Source organism: Panthera onca, chromosome C2, assembly GCF_046562875.1.
Source record: "Panthera onca isolate mPanOnc1 chromosome C2, mPanOnc1 haplotype 2, whole genome shotgun sequence".
Lineage (NCBI taxonomy): Eukaryota > Metazoa > Chordata > Mammalia > Carnivora > Felidae > Panthera > Panthera onca.
In genome coordinates this window covers 74,291,618-74,308,312 of record NC_138347.1, presented here as the reverse complement: position 1 = coordinate 74,308,312, position 16,695 = coordinate 74,291,618, and the positions used below count along the sequence as shown (strand labels likewise).

The 16,695-nt window shown below is 52.0% G+C and overlaps 1 protein-coding gene and 1 long non-coding RNA gene across 2 annotated transcripts; one reads left to right on the top strand and one right to left on the bottom strand.

Annotated features, from left to right (window-relative positions):
• Window positions 1-1,816: 1,816 nt before the first annotated feature.
• On the bottom strand, window positions 1,817-6,952 carry LOC132683535 (uncharacterized). Its single transcript, XR_009612280.3, has 3 exons — window positions 6,713-6,952; window positions 2,875-2,940; window positions 1,817-2,286 (listed from the first exon to the last, which is right to left on the bottom strand). It is a non-coding gene; the product is annotated as an uncharacterized LOC132683535 (long non-coding RNA).
• Window positions 6,953-7,879: 927 nt separating this feature from the next.
• Window positions 7,880-10,426, top strand: HES1 (hes family bHLH transcription factor 1). Its single transcript, XM_060639553.3, has 4 exons — window positions 7,880-8,257; window positions 8,394-8,489; window positions 8,752-8,839; window positions 9,506-10,426. Exons 1-4 carry the CDS (start codon window positions 8,150-8,152, stop codon window positions 10,054-10,056), a joined length of 843 nt encoding a protein of 280 aa, XP_060495536.1. The 5' UTR covers window positions 7,880-8,149; the 3' UTR covers window positions 10,057-10,426.
• Window positions 10,427-16,695: the final 6,269 nt, after the last annotated feature.

The following is a 16,695-nucleotide window of genomic DNA, read 5'->3' as shown; positions in this document are numbered from 1 at the left end:
AAATGTATATTTCACGTGCAAATGCCATCTACCAGCCACTTGGAAAACCCACGATTTTTCTCACCTTTCCCTCTGCTAAGTGTGACGTCAGCCAGCCGTTCAATGTCTCCCTGCTCCAACATCACCACAATATTCCTAGCATCACATTTTCTCTCGTCCTGATAAAAGCCTAGTGTTGACGAAGCACAGATTCAGGGGTTAGATATATCCTCCCCTGCCCCCCATCTTCCTTTTAGGGTGCAAATAAGGGGACAAGGTTGGCAATGAGAAGAAAAGAGCAATGGTGTATGGCTGGGCTTGGCTGACTGAGAGACAAGAGGACTATTCTGTGTGACCCCTGCACGTGGCCTCCTGTCTCCTGGAAGTCAGATCCTTGGAAATCAGGATCCTTTCTCTTCCAGAGGTTGGGGGGGGGGGGGGGGGGGCGGTAGTTGAATCCAAGAAAGCATCCCAGTGCAGCAATCCTGGGATTTACCCACACTCTGTGCTGGGCACAGCCTATCACACTACAAAAAATCACTCACCAGCCATGGTCGGATTCTCGATTAGAAAATCCATCTTGGGTGGTAATGCTGTAGATTTGCTGTAGATGACCTTTCAAAACGTTCTTATAGAGATAAAGTGAGGCAGGTTTCTGGGTGGGTGGGCAGAAAATCTGAGCCTAATTCTGGCTTTGCTATTTCCTCTTGGGGAGGTGTTGAACCTTGGGCAAGTCACTTCTTCTTGGGCTCCATTATACCACCTCTTGGGTCCCTTCCTTTGCCTCCCCCAGCCCTTTTCCTACAAGCGGCGGGGGCGGGGGGGGGGGGGGAGATGATATGAGGATAATAATGATGGAGATTTTAATTAAAAACATGTTGCATACATTCATACTGTATCACTTTCAGGCGCTAAGTTTTACCTACATGGTTTTCCTGGCTAGCTGAGTTTTTTGTTGCTGTTGTTTATCTTTTGAGCAATTGGATCCGAAGTCACAATTTGAGCAGCTATCAGCAAGCCAAACAATGCAGGTCCTGGGTTTAAAGGGGCCAGGCTTCACCCCGCCTTCCTGAGCCTTCCAGAGGCCCCCTCGGGCACCAGCCCTGGTGCAGTTCTGAGTCTTTAACTGCAAGTTAACATCCCTGTGGCCCCTGGGGAATGCGCTCTTTCGCTCTTTCGTCTCTGGGCTTGCAGGTCGCCTCACCACAGCCCTGCTCAGGGGGCAAAGGTGAGCGGCGGCGTTTAGAGCCTTCCCACCTCACTGCTGCTACTGGGGCTGCTGCTGCTGAGCCGGCTGGAGCCAAATGTGGGAGTGGAGCCATTCTGGAGCGCTCTGCCCCCACCCCATTGGAAAAGGCTTTCTTGGCAACCATCCTTTTTCAGGGCCCATTGGAAAAGTGCACATTCTCACTGGCTCACTCAAGTTTTTCCAAGGCGGGTGGGGGGCAGAGAGCATTACAGGCTGCTATTAGCCTATGTCCAAAGCTTCCGTTTTCCGCCTCCACCTCCTTTGCAGTTCGAGGTCCCAGCCCGGCTGGAGACCGACCCGGCAGTTTTGTTCAGAAGTAGCAACTTATTTTTATCAAAGATGGAATGCAGACGCAGTTGTTTCTAATGCCTCTTCATGGCAACCAGGACTCTTGTTCCAAGCATTCCTGAATCATCTTCTCTTAAAAAACACTTGGCTTTCTTGCCTGTCCCTTTCTCCATGCAAAAATTGGGGGCAGAGCAGCACTAGCGTCTCAGAATTTAAAAAAAAAAAAAAAAAAAAAAAGGTTCTGGAAATTCAAAGCACTTTATTAATGTGCCTATTTTTTTTTCTTCAAAATCTTCTGAATGTTTATTTTTGAGAGAGAGACAGAGAGACAGAGCATGAGCGGGGGGAGGGGCAGAGAGAGGGAGACACAGAATCCGAAGCAGGCTCCAGGACTGAGCTGTCGGCACAGCCAGACATGGGGCTCGAACCCATGAACCAAGAGATCATGAGTCAAAGTCAGACGCCCAACCCGCTGAGCCACCCAGGTGCCCCTAATCACTTTAAATCCAGGCTTTGGTGGTTGGTGATCACAACTCCATAAACCCCACCCCAGATGTCCCATGGACCGCAGCACTGTGGTGTGGTAAAGCCTTCTCAGCTAGCTTCTGGCCCCCACTCTGGTCATACGTTGCTGTAGGCCCTTAAGCCAGTCCCATGCCCTCTCTGGGCTTAGGTACAGACTTGTAAGTGGAGATTGTCTAGATCAGTTTCCTCCGCCTTTCAGGGTCACGAAAAGCTTTGAAATTTTGCTGAAAGCTATGGACCCTCCCCTGAGGAAGAAATCATGCACTCATTTATTGATCCATTCATTCAAAAAAGTATATATTAAGCTACTGCCAAAGGTGCATGTAGGCTTCATTCGGAATTCCAGTTTGGGCATTGTTTTAGGTTCAGCGTAGGGGGTTCATCTGTGAACCTTAAGGTAAGAAATCCTGGTTGTGAATTTTGCCGTGATGGGCATATATGGACGCTTATCTAGTAGAAGGACCACACAATAATGATTCTAGTAAAGGATCATGAAACTGCCCGTCAGGCAGATGCCAGAACACGCAGGCAGCGAGGCAGTCATCAGGCAGGTGATCCCTGGCTTCCCTCCCGCCCCTCCCCACCGGGCACGCGCGCCGGCAAACACGCGTGCACCGCCGCACAATCGGCGGGGAATGTGCTGTTTCTGGGACGCAGACCGCAGGGAGCTGGCTGCAGCTCCAGAGAGACAACAAACATCTCTTCTATCCTGGGCTTTATTTTTCTCACGGTCTCTGAAAAGCCTGCGATCAGGTGATATGTGTGGGACTGTTCCCTGTACAGGTGCGGAGCAGGTACTGAGGGGAGGAGAAATCCGCCCCGTGTGTACTTACTCAAGGCTCTTTCAATAGCTCTCCCAGGATAGCTCTTGGCAGGGCAGCTACCTCGGCTCTGGCAGGCTGCAGGGAATCCGAGTGTGAGAAACTCAGTCAAGCGGAGGAAAACGAAAGGGGGGGGGGGGGGGAAGCTTCAAGTCCTCAGGCAAAATACCTTTTTTCTTCTCTCACTCTCTGTGTTTTCTGTAGCTTTAAACCAAACCCACAAACCAGGCTGCTACCTAGGGACAAAGGGGAGTCTCACTGGAGGCAAAGTTATTTGTTTTATGGTTTAGAGCAAACAGGTGATGTAGTAAGACAGAAAATCACCCTTCGTGGGCCAGAAAGGGGAAGGGGGATAAACAGAGCGGCCCCTGGTTGTATTTATCCGACATGATACAGTGGGAAAGATTCCTTGTGTTTTGCTGGTCTCACAGTGGGATCAAAGCAGTGACCTCTGTTGATGAACAGGGTTCAATTTTCCCTTTGCTTTGGCGAGGGGGGGGGGGGTGTTGGAGAGGAGGACTGAAATATAAAGGCTGTTCTATCTAAGAGGAGGCTTCCAATTCCAAAAGTCTTTTCTTGAGTTTAGGAGCTTAGGTCCCCATTTGAGAAGGGCTGGAAAGAGTGTCAACTTGGCCCTATTTTCCCTGCCCCAAATCAGGATACTGAAAAATAACATGTAAGTACATTTGCAAAGAAACTTTCTTCTTGAATCATGAGGGTGGAGGGCCAGAGATTTCATGGGTTAGGTTTTTTTGTTTGGCCCAGAGACAAATTCATGGCAAATTTCTGGTTGCTTGACTGACCCCTCTGTCTCTCAAAAAATGTGAGTGTGTATGTGTGTGTGTGTGTGTGTGTGTGTGTGTGTGTGTGTTTAAGTTATTTGCTCATCCTACCAGTCTAAGCACTCCTAAAGTGGCAATAAAAGAGTTGCTGATTAACTATTTAACCCATGAGGCTGCTTCAGGCACTGCAGTGAGACCTTAACTTGACTATATTCAACATTCTCCACGCACCTTCAGGGTGCCAAATCCAGAGGAGAGGACAGTTGGGGACAAAAAAGACTCTTAGGCTAGAAGGGACAGGGGGTGGTTTACCCAGCTAGTTAATGAGTGCCCAATGTCAATGTCATAGCAGCACTTGGTGGAGGAAGTCACTGGCTCTCACAGATTTGGGAACCTGGAAAGGGTTAACATGCTTCCCTGGGAAGGGTTTAGTTCCTTGGAAGAATCTGGGTCAGAGTATTTATGCAGTTTTTAAAAGTCAGATGCTGAGTAGAGCATTTTAAGGAGCCTGCGAAGTCTGCATGGCAGAAAGGAGGGGAACTTCACAGGCTCCTCACCTTTCACCAAGAGCACTGCAAATACCCGGGAAAACTCCACTTTTTTTCCAAAGCAACAGACAATTTTCTGTCATCACCACCTTTCCATCTGCTTAAAATAAGAAAGGAAAGTCCTGTCCCATTGGGCCAGGTTGCAGGTCAACAAAGGAGACATTGTTCGCCCGGTTCTCCAGAACATGATAGGGCACAGCCCACTCTGCAGTGTGGCAAGAAAACACACAAAAATCCCAGAGAGTCGCCTGAGGGGCAAGAGTGAGTAAACCAAGCCTGCAATGAGGTAAAGGCTTGGCTGCAGACTTGAGTGTTGTCCTGGAAGATGGAAATGAGGCTTGGAAGATAGATTCAGTCAGAGTCACAATGACTCTTTAGTTGGACTCCAGGTCGCAGGGGAACATTGCGCGAAAGGGTAGGCAGGTTTCTGCTGAACCTGGATCACTGGACAGTGTACAGTCAACGCCCAGGTGAGCTGGTTCTAGGCAGGTGCTTCCCGGTGAGTGTCCGTCTACACCTGTCACTTAGGAACCTCCTTTACCAGCCTGAACCTCCTAACTGGGCTCTCTGCCTCTAATCCACTCTCCACACTTTTCCTAGAGCCATTGTCCTAAAGGAGAATCTTGATGTCCCTTCTCCATTCAAGAGCATTTCATAGCTCTCCAATGTCTAAAGATAAGGCTAAAGTCCTTTAGCAAGATATTTAAGGGTCTTGTGACTTGGCCTCAAGCCTCCTCCTTCAGTCCCTTCTTATAATCCTGCCTGTCAGACACCCTGGACTCCAGACCATGATGCCCAAATAAGGACTTCATGTTCCAGAGTGTAGGCCTTTCATGCCATGGGTACTTCCATCCTCCCCAGCCCCATGACTCACATTTCCAGTGCCCCAATCCTCCCTGTTTTCCAAGATACAAAGCACAGGCCATTTCCTCCAGGAAGCTTTCCAGGATGCCCCCAACTTATTAATAATTTAACTATCCTAAACCTCCACAGCATTTTACTTCTATCTAGACACATAAATGTCTCTCTCGAACCTACCAGAGAAAGAGCCTGGGAAACAGAGGTCAGCTGCACCTAATGAGTATCTCCAGGCGGCAGACTTCCTGATGGTAATAAACATTTTGTTCATCCCTGTATCCCCGGGTAGGCCAGCAACACTGTTGCCCGTATAGGTGTGGTTTAGTGTTTCCTTCAGGGTCTGATCTCTCAGGCCATCATCTAAGCCCGAAGAGAAAGGAATATAAGAGGCACGCCTGGCCATCAATCAGAAAATCAGGGTCTGTCTGCCTCCAGTTGACTGTAAACTCCTTGCAGACTGCCACTGTGTCTCTCATCCTGGTAATCCCAGGGTTTAACACGGTGTCTGGCACAGAGCGCGCGCCACAGAATGAAAGAACTGAGAGGGGCTCGCCCAAGGTCACCCCGAGTCAGGAACCGCTGATTCTCATCCGGACGAGATCTGGTGGAACCGTTTACACCATTATCTCAGTGGGGAGCTCGGAGGAAGGAAGGAATGAAGTGTCTGAGAAATGTGTGCCAGGCCCCTGGCGGCCTCCAAGCCTGCAGAAGGGCTGGGAGGGCGGGGAGAGCGCGACATCAAACAAGATGCTGGGCTCCCGGGCTGCCCCGAGCTTCCCAAGCAGCGCGCCGAGCTCCCGGGCGGCGGGAAGGGTGGAGGGGGTGGGGGCGCGGGGGCCCGCGACCCGCGCGGGCGGGCGGGACGGCGGGAGGCGGCGGTGGCGGCGGCCGGCCGGGGCAGTGCGCGTCGCCCGCCCCGCGCGGCAAATCCCCCAGGGAGGCCGCCGCCAGAGCCCTGGCGCTCCCGGCCCGGCGCCCGCCACGTGGCACCCGGCGGCGGCGGCGGCGGCGGCTCCTCCCGGCGCGCGGCCCGGCCAGCCGGCAGCACGCAGCCGCCCGCGCCGCCCGCCTCCTCCCGGCCGCCCGCCGGCGGCCTCCCGGGCGCAGCGAGGGGGAGCTGCCCGGCCGCCCTGGACCCAGGGAAGGGGCGGGCGGCGCGAAGCCGCTTTAACCGCAGCCGCCGAGCGGAGGCAGGAGGCTGACCCGGCCGCTTCCTAAGTGCGGTCAGGCATCTCGTGACCGCGGCGGGCGCCGGGGGCCCCGCGGGGGAAGGGAGGGAGGGCCGGGGCAAGGAGCAAACAAGAATGCCCCCACTCCTCCCCCGGGCTGTTGCTAGCGAGGCTTTCGGCGGAGTTAAAACCCCAAGCCCGAAATCAGGGGTGGAGTGGGGGGTTGGAATAATTCCCCACTATCCACCCCGGGGCGTGCGCTCCCCGCCCGGAAGGGCTGACCTTGGCCGGGGAAAGGCGGGGGGGCGGTGGTAAGCGCCGGGGCTCGGCTCCCAGCCCGCCGCCCCCTCGGATTCCTGGCGCGGCGGGGGCCGGAGGAGGGGGCCCCGGACACACACACACACACACCCCACACGCAGCGCGCGCCAATGAGCCCCGGCCAGGCGCAGGGGGCGGGGTTTTCCCAGGCTCGAGCACAGCAGCTGCTATTTACCTTCTTGGCTTCTCCCGGGGACCGAGAACCAGCCCCCGCGCTCCGCCGCCCGCCGCCGCCCCCCGCCTCCCTGCCCCCGGGGCGCGCGCACACACACTCACACACGCACGCACACACACATCCTCCCGGCCCGGCCGCAGCCGCGGCGGCAATAAAACATCCTGGCACGTGCTCCGGCTCCAGGCGCGCCCTCGCCGGCCGGCTGATGTCAAACTGCATCTCGGCTGGTGTAGCTCTTAAAGGGCCCGCGCGCGCCGGGTGGCGAGGCTGCCCCGGCCGCCCGCGGGCGAGAAGGAGGGGAGAAGCTGCCGCCCGGCCCGCCACCTCAACGTGCTGAGAGTCTGTGGGTGGAAAGGAAAAGGGTGGCGAGGGCGCGCGCGCGTCCCTGAGGCCTTGCCATCAAAGCCCCCTTGTTCATCTTTCATTTGAAATTCCATTTCCTTTCTGCCCAGTTGGAAATTATTCTGATTGTTTCCTGGGGAAGCGCGGGATCCAAGGCCCCAACTCCAGAAGAGGAATGAGGGGCGGGGGTGGGGTGGGGGATTAAAAAAAGAACACCTTGCTCTGAAAAATCGCAAGTGTAAGGTAGGCATTTTTTTTTCCTTATTCTGCATGCGAAAGGTTTTTTTTGTGGGTTTTTTTTTTTTTTTGCCCTTTTTCTGCATGATCGATTTTCATTATCTTCCTTATCCCAATGTATAGAGTCTGAGCGGGAAATCACTTAGATGTATCGGTAACTCACGCCCTTGCACAGTTCTCCTCTTTTATCCCTGTCCTTCTAAATCTTTTTTTAGAATATATTTCAAATGAACTTATTAGTGTCAAAGCAGCTCTATTACACACGTGAAAGGAAATAAAGAGCAAAGACGCTGGCCCCAAAAGAAATAAACTAGACTGGAGCAAAACCTGCGGAAAAATCCCCTGTAAAGCAAAGCCCAGCAGGGAGAATAGCAAAGGGTTAAAATCCTTTTGATTGACGTTGTAGCCTCCGGTGCCCCGGGCTCAGGCGCGCGCCATTGGCCGCCAGGCACAAGGCCTGGCGGCCAATGGGGGGGCGCGGTCCACGAGCGGTGCCGCGTGTCTCCTCCTCCCATTGGCTGAAAGTTACTGTGGGAAAGAAAGTTTGGGAAGTTTCACACGAGCCGTTCGCGTGCAGTCCCAGATATATATAGAGGCCGCCAGGGCCTGGGGATCACACAGGATCCGGAGCTGGTGCAGATAACAGTGGAATCCCCCGTCTACCTCTCTCCTTGGTCCTGGAATAGCGCTACCGGTCACCAAGTAGCCATAAGATATTATAATAAACCCTCAGCACTTGCTCAGTAGTTTTGTGAAAGTCTCCAGTGAAAGGGACATAAACAAAACAATTTTTTGTGTGAAGGACTCCAAAAATAAAATTCTCTAGGGATTAAAAAAAAAAAAAAAAAGCAACAGAAAATGCCAGCAGATATAATGGAGAAAAATTCCTCGTCCCCGGTGGCTGCTACCCCAGCCAGTGTCAACACGACACCGGATAAACCAAAGACAGCATCTGAGCACAGAAAGGTAAGGGCAGTACCACTATCTCTCTGCAGCCCTAAGAAATTAAGTCGGGGTTGGGGGGCTCCTTTCTTCCTTTAAACTCCGGGGTGAAATGGCAGATCCCATGGGAACTCAGGGCTCTATTTTTATTTCTTTCCAGTCATCCAAGCCTATCATGGAGAAAAGACGACGAGCAAGAATAAATGAAAGTCTGAGCCAGCTGAAAACACTGATTTTGGATGCTCTTAAGAAAGATGTAAGTGGGCAATGCTGCTTTTTTTTTTTTTTTTTTTTTAATTAAAACAAAATACTATTTCTTAGATACTCAACGTGAAACCCCCTCGCTGACGGGATCGTCCTCGCTGGCACTGCATTCCCTGAGGCGGGAGGGCCGGGCCCCTCCCGGGTCTAGGGATGTCGGCGCCGGGGGGCGGAGGGGGGGGTGTGTGGGAAGGAACCACAGCACACCGAGGCGGCTGGCGGGGCTCTCACTTCACTGCCTTGCCTCTTCTGTGCAGAGCTCGCGACATTCCAAGCTGGAGAAGGCGGACATTCTGGAAATGACAGTGAAACACCTCCGGAACCTGCAGCGGGCGCAGATGACGGGTGAGGGCGGCTTGCCGCGAGTCCCCCTCTGCGGGCGTCCCTTTCGCCCCGCGGTGATTTCTTCCAGACTTCCGCCCGTGGTTGTGAGAGGCATTCAGCTACATTTTACTGCCTTGGCTCACTCTTGCGTTCCCACGGTCTGGGGCTTATTTATAGCCACAACTCCAAGTTGTTACTGTTCCGGAAAGGGAGGGAGGGAGGTTGTAGCGGCGAGGGTGGCGGGCGGCTTGGCAGTGGGGGAAGCTGGTGCCGACGAAAAGACTCAGAACCGTGGCGGGTCTGGGGGTCATCTGGTTTAGCACTCCCCGCTTTCCTATTACAGAAGGGAAATGAGGCCCGGTTGGCGGGGCCGGGGTGGGGGGTGGGGGGGAGGTGGTGGTGGAGGGCATTGCCCAAGGTCACATCGCGCGCACGGAGGATAAGGGGAGGATGTGAGGCTGTATGGGTTAAAATGGAGCGACCAGGAATGGAGAGGCACCGCCTCGGTTTCGGTCGCCAAGCTGGTGTGGAGAGGTGGACGATTTTTCTAAACAACCTTCCTCTAGCCGGGGGCAGTTCCGCGGGCGGGTGGTCAGGGAGGAGCACCGCGGGGACCTCCCAGGGCGGAGGCGGTGGCCTCGGGGCCAGGGCCATTGGGTGACCCGTCTGTCTCCTTCTGGCCCGCAGCCGCGCTAAGCACAGACCCGAGCGTGCTGGGGAAGTACCGCGCCGGCTTCAGCGAGTGCATGAACGAGGTGACCCGCTTCCTGTCCACGTGCGAGGGCGTTAACACTGAGGTGCGCACCCGGTTGCTCGGCCACCTGGCCAACTGCATGACCCAGATCAACGCCATGACCTACCCCGGGCAGCCGCACCCCGCCTTGCAGGCGCCGCCGCCGCCCCCGCCGGGACCCGGCGGCCCGCAGCACGCGCCGTTCGCGCCGCCACCGCCGCTCGTGCCCATCCCCGGGGGCGCGGCGCCCCCTCCCGGCGGCGCGCCCTGCAAGCTGGGCAGCCCGGCTGGAGAGGCGGCTAAGGTGTTCGGCGGCTTCCAGGTGGTGCCGGCTCCGGACGGCCAGTTTGCCTTCCTCATCCCCAACGGGGCCTTCGCTCACAGCGGCCCCGTCATCCCAGTCTACACCAGCAGCAGTGGGACCTCCGTGGGCCCGAACGCAGTGTCGCCTTCCAGTGGCCCCTCGCTCACGGCAGACTCCATGTGGAGGCCGTGGCGGAACTGAGGGGCTCAGGTCACCCCTCCACCTAAACTCCCAACCCACCTTTCTTCCCTCGGGATACACAACAGGAACTTGGACACTGGGAGAGAAGAGGACTTTTGTGATTAAGTGGTTACTTTGGTTTTTTTTAATTTCTAAAAAGTTACTTTTTTGTAGAGAGCTGTATTAAGTGACTGACCATGCACTATATTTGTATATATTTTATATGTTCATATTGGATTGCGCCTTTGTATTATAAAAGTTCAGATGACATTTCGTTTTTTACACGAGATTTCTTTTTTATGTGATGCCAAAGATGTTTGAAAATGCTCTTAAAATATCTTCCTTTTGGGAAGTTTATTTGAGAAAATATAATAAAAGAAAAAAGCGTGAAGGCTTTTATGTCTTAGAACTGATTATTTCAGAATATGTGTAAAAAAAAAAAAGTTCTTGGCAGAATTTGGATTACACGCAACCTGAGAATTCAGTCATTGGCCCTTTTGTTATTAAAAGAACATTTTTAACAATCCATCAAGCCTTTACCAACCCTCCACGAACTAAATTCCACTAAATTTGCAAGAACTCCTCTATTATGGCTACTCTAATCAATTTGTGGTCAATCTCCTCAAGGATTTCAGAATTTTTTTAGTTGCAGTTCAGTCCCGGTTCTCACACTAGCTCCTCTGAAGAAGATAGAACCAGACTGAAGTCATGAAGTTAATCAGTCGAGTAATGTGTGCCCCCAGCACCTTGAGAGAGACCCCTGCAGCACTACTATCCTGGGAAACACATGGACACCCAATGTAAATGGATGCAGCCTCAGCCTTCTAGTGTTGGAGCCTGTTTAATTAGGCAATACTTAGGTGCAGCTACACATTCCCTTGTACCAGCCTCTAAAAGTTTGAAATGCCTCTCTGCACCCTCTTCAAGCAAGCTGAGAAGGTCAACAGATTCCTTCTGCCAAGGGACAGCTAGTTAGACTCCCAAGTGGAGCCCAAGTCCAGATGATTAACACCAGACATATGTTTTTGATAAGTTTCTGCGCTTGGCTCTAATAGAGAAAGCATGTGGAGGCCGCTCTGGCAGGCACACAGGCCATCTTCCCTTTAATACAAACAGCAAGCGACCCCTTCGCTTGGTCATGCCCCATTTCCAGGCAAGATGTGGGCTCCAGATAGAAGCAAAAGGGTTGTCTCGGGTTTCAGCTCACATAACCCTCCTTAACAAGTCCTAACTCAAAGCGGACAGCTTTAAACTGTGCCAGGATCTGCAGGGAATTTCTTCCAAATCCCATCACAAAGGCTTGTCAGATTTTGTCAGATTTGGCCAGGTGTTTGACTGCATCCAGGTGTTGGGGAAATGAAAACCACGAGCCCTGCGAGACCAGACACATCAGCCGCGCTGTGGGTCTGGCGGGCGCGCCCTCCTCCCCCACTGCCGGCCAGTCCTCCCGGCCCGGCCCCTCCCGCCGGCCTCCCCTCATGCCCCTTCTTTCAGAACTGCTTCTGGGAGGAGAAGGATGAGGCGGGAGAAATCAATCTTTGAAGCCTTCCTAACAAAGATAAAGCCAACGATTTTCTGTCTTGTTTCAAAAGCTTTACCTCTCCCCCGCCTTGCTCTGGCCTTTCCCACAGGCCAGTGTGGAGAGCCGCTCTATCACAGGAATGATCTAGCAGACAGCAGTTTTCCACCAAAATACCTTCGATCCAGCTTCGGACCCACAGGGAAAGTTTTCAAAGATAGTTCGTAAAATTTGGCTCCTACTTGCCTCCTTATGTGAAAGGTATCCGACACCCACCTCCCAAAATACACACACATACACACACTCCTCTTTACCATACCATTTTCCCATGATTTCCCTCTTGTTTAAACACAAACATAATAACAATTGCTCTATTAAGACACTCAACACAAGGCTAAATGCTTCATTTGGCAAATCTGTCCCGGCCCCACTAGAAGTCCTTAACTGTCCTGACATAAATAATGGAGACATCAGGGTCTCATTTTTACAAAAATACATCTATATTCTTTAAAAAGTCACACACACACACGTGCAATCTCTACACCAACTTTAAACCCGTCTTTCCCTGTGCTGAAGGGGAACGACTGAAATAAATGAATTTTTATTGGTATCAAAAATGCAAAGATCTTGGAGGTGGGAATTAACAAATTTAAGGAAAAGCAGTAAACAATTGTTCATTTGATAATTTGATAGTCTTGTTTCCCGGATTTGGGGAACTCAGATGAGGCATTTGTTCCTGTACAATATGGGCATAAGGGGGACACCCAGGCCTCTATGGGAATTTCAGGCTCCTCTGCCAGCTACACAACTAAATTGACTGTGTCACTTTGGATGAGTCATTTCCCTTATCTGGGACATTTCCAAGTCCAGTGAGTGGGTTTATTTCCAAGACCTTGTGCCCTCCCGCACCCAGGTTGTTTCTGGAGTAAGTAGTTTGGGGATTAGGGAGAATGAAGCTTCAAAGACGATTGCAATCTTGCTCACCCCCCACAGTCCTACCCGGATCCCTGGGGCCTGGCCTAGTTTACGGCCTGAGACACACCCAGCAGCCCCTCTCTGCCGCCCCGGGCAGTGCCGATGGCTCCCGGAGATAAGGCCCAGCTCCAAGCTCCACGTCCGGATGCGGGCCGCCGGCCTCCGCCGCAGTGCGATTATCGTCTCAATGGAGACCCTCCAGGGTCCCGGCCCCCCGCGGTCTCTGGCAGCATCCGGAGCGGGAAAGGCGCTGAACTGGAAGGGGAGCTCTCCCGGTCAAGACTCGAGCCTTCTCTAGTGAATAAACGCGACTCCGAGGCGCGCCCCCTTCTCGCGCCCCATTTCACCCCCACGTGTTTCTGGAGCGGGGACCCAGGGGTTAAATTGGACCCCCTCATCGTCACCACCGTCCCGGGAAACCTGTCATTAAAGTCAATTAACTTTTCCCACACCCCTTGGCTGGTAACAACCCGCTGCTAGCTTCCTCCTCGGTTCCTAAGTGCAACCAGATGGGCCGCCGAGCTGCCCCCGCCGCGCGCCCGCCGGGGCGGCCCGGGGGTTCCAGGGAGGCCGCCGGGGCCCGCGGCCCGGGCGGGAGCAGGCCAGGGCGGCCACGCCGGGCCAGCCCCGGCGGCCCTGCGGCCAAGGTGGTTTGCTTAGCAGGCCTGGCTGCTTTCTGGCAGGAAATGAATAGCTCCCAGATGAGCTCAGGCAACCTGAGAGGTCGTGAGAACGGCGCGAACCCCCGCCTGTGCAGCCGGCAACCTGCCAGGCCGCGGGGGGAGCGGGCGGCGGCGGCGGCGGCGGGAGGCCGGGAGGCCCGGCGGGCGGGCGGGCGGGCGCGCGGGCGGGCGGCGGCAGGGGGAGAGGGAGGAGGGAGCCGCTGACACACGAGCCCGCGCCCGCTCCCGCTGACAGGCAGGCAGCCGCCCGCGCCCGGCCGCCTCCCCCGCTTCCCCCGCCCCAGGCCCCAGCGCCTCCCAAGCAGCAGGCCTTAGCCGCAGAAATGCGGCCTCCCGGCCCCGCCAGGGCCTGGGGGTGGGGCGGCCTGCCAGTGTTTTTCCAGTTCCCCCGGTAGCTCCGGGCCGCATTTAGAAGCCGGGGAAACTGGGCCGAGGCCAGTGTCAGGGCACCAGAGGCCCTCGCGGCCTGCCGAGCACTGCCAAGCGTCAGGCCAAGCCAGGGCAGGAGTGGGCAGGGAGGGGGGGGAGGGGGGCGGAAGGGGGAAAGGCATCTCAGCCCACACCGGCGTCCCAAAAAAGAAGGAGCCACCAGACAGGGACTCTAGACTCTTAAAAAAAAAAAAAAAAAAAAAAAAAAAAAAAAATCTCATTTCTAAAAACCCTGAGCACCTACTAAGTGTCTGGCAGGCCCGAGGCAAGCGCTACAAAGATAGGACTAATCCCCACACAGCCCCTGCCCTCCGAGAGCTCTGGTTTAGCTAGGAAGATAGACAAACATTCAAGTGACTCATCCCGGGGATGATGAGGTAAGTGCCAAAAATGAACTTTAAACAAAGGGCACCTAAGAACAGAGAGATTAATTCCGATTTGAGAGGAAACCAGGTAAGTTTTGCAGGGAGTTGGCACTTGAAGCAGAGAGGTGAAAGATGAGCTCAACGGGAAGAAAAAGGAGGACTAGGAAGGTGAAAGAAAAGGCAGAGATAGGTAAATATTTAGGTCCAGTTTGGGGAAATTTCAGGAAGGATGCCATGGTTGTCCTATTTAAATTTTCAAATATATAAATTGGCTTAGAGGTAAAAAAAAAAAAAAAAAAAAAAAGGACCAAGCTGTCTGCTTTAGTCCTTGGTTTATTGCAGAATAGCCTGGGGGTTAAGTGCACATGATCTGGCTTCAGATTGCTTAGGTTGTAAGTCCAAGGCAGATTAACTTCTCTGAGCATCCTCTGTAACATGGGGCTCATGGGGTAGTATTTCATAGGGTAGTGAGGATAAAATAAGTATAAATGCATGTAAAGCATTGAGAATGGTGCTTGGCACTGAGGCCTCCGTGCACATCAGCTAGTAAGATTCCTGAGCAACCATAGTGAGGCAGGGGTGTTCGCCAAACTAGCAAACCAAGCCTGGACTTTGCCCAGTGATTTCAGGGACTGCTTTTAATTACACCAGGCCCCAGGTGAAAGGACCACTGCCTCTTCCTTAGTTTCCAGATTTCATGTACTCATTCAATAATTACTGAGCCAGGCACTATGGGAATAAAGGGAGAAGAAAGGTGTGATCTCTACAGTTATAAAGCTCTCAGTCTGGTAGCCAAGACAAACCAGTAAAAAAAAAAAAGAATAATAATAATAATAATTGCTCTGTGTTAAATGCCATCAAAGTGGGGTAGCATGCACTGGTGGTACAAAAGAAGGGTACATGTCTTAGCAGGTACATTGTTGGTCCTCCAAATTAGAATTAATCTGTGAATTTTTGTGACCACAGACATTGCCGGCACAGTAGATAACTATCAAATTCCACCTAAGAAAAGTGATTGTCAAATGGTTAATTTCAAGATTAACCATTGTATGATACTAATATCTTCTGAATGAGCACAATCACCTTGATGTGGTCAAGGAACTGGTTCCAAAGTGGCCCTTACCCGTGAAATGCTGAGCATGTCCCCTTGAGTCTCTGGGCTTCGGTTTCCTCCCTGATAAGGTGAGAAGGTTAGACCGGAAGTCTCTACGATCCTTCTCAACTCCCTGGTCTGTGCTTCTCTTTCCTCAGCATTTTGACACACGCTCTGTGGCTGTAAGAACCTTTATCAGGCATATTTCAAAACTTTTGACCAGGGCGTAGGACGATTTTACAACCAAGTATTTTCATCTGCAGTTAAAGACATGGAAGCAAACTCAAACAGACGCGCATTGTATTTCCACTGTTGTAAGCAAGTGGGCCACACGTTAGTTTCTGGAGACCGGCCATGGGATCGAGAGTCGCATTCACTGCGTGGCACATCAGAGGAAGACTGCATCTGACAGGATTTGCTCACATACCTGCTCCTAAGACCCCATCCTTTACTGTAATATCTTGTCATCTTCCTGGGAAGACAGAGTAACAAGAATTAAAAATACCACCACATTCCCTCTTGATCCTAAAAACTCGCTTCCCATACTTCTCACTTGCCCACTTCTTTTCTGGGGGGAAAAAAAAAAAAGAATGTGATCTGTTGTTTATCAGGACTCCCTCCATTTAGGAAACATAGTTCCCTAACTGGCTAGAATTTTTCCACTAGTACACTTACTGAATTAAATAAACTTACTGAATTAGTCTCGTTAAACAAGAATGTCAGTCTGAATTAGTGAAAAGTCTGAATTTTAAATATCCAATAGGGAGAGCAGTAAACTTTGCAAATCCTTGTAGTGAGTCTGAATTCATAGTTTACAAAAGCACTTGCTCTCCTAAAACTAATGCATTAAAGTCATTTAAAGAATGTATTCTCCCAAACAGGTTAAACATGAATCTTGCAAAATTATACTGTAGTTGAGCCTTGAACAACTCAGGCTTGAACTGAGCAGATCCACTTATATGTGGATTTTTTTTTTTTTTTTTTTTTTTTTTTAAATTTTTTTTTCAACGTTTTTTATTTATTTTTGGGACAGAGAGAGACAGAGCATGAACGGGGGAGGGGCAGAGAGAGAGGGAGACACAGAATCGGAAACAGGCTCCAGGCTCCGAGCCATCAGCCCAGAGCCTGACGCGGGGCTCGAACTCACGGACCGCGAGATCGTGACCTGGCTGAAGTCGGACGCTTAACCGACTGCGCCACCCAGGCGCCCCTATGTGGATTTTTTTTTAATAAATACAGTAGAGTACTATAAATGTATTTTATGTTTCTTATGATTTTCTTAATAGCATTTTTTTTCTCTACTTTACCATAGGAATACAGTATATAATACACATAACAAACAAATATGTGTTAAGCAATGGTTTATGTTATGACTAAGGCTTCTGGTCAACACTAGGCTATTAGTATTAATAGTTAAGCTTCCAGAAGGCAAAAGTTATATGCAGATTTTAGAATGGGAGGGGGGGGGTGCTACCACTCCTGCATTGTTCAAGGGTAAACTATATAAATCTTTCTTTATAGTAAGAAAAAGAGCTAGGATTGCAACCCAAGTAAGTACTTGTAGCCTAAATTAATAATAAGGCTTTACTGTAGCTA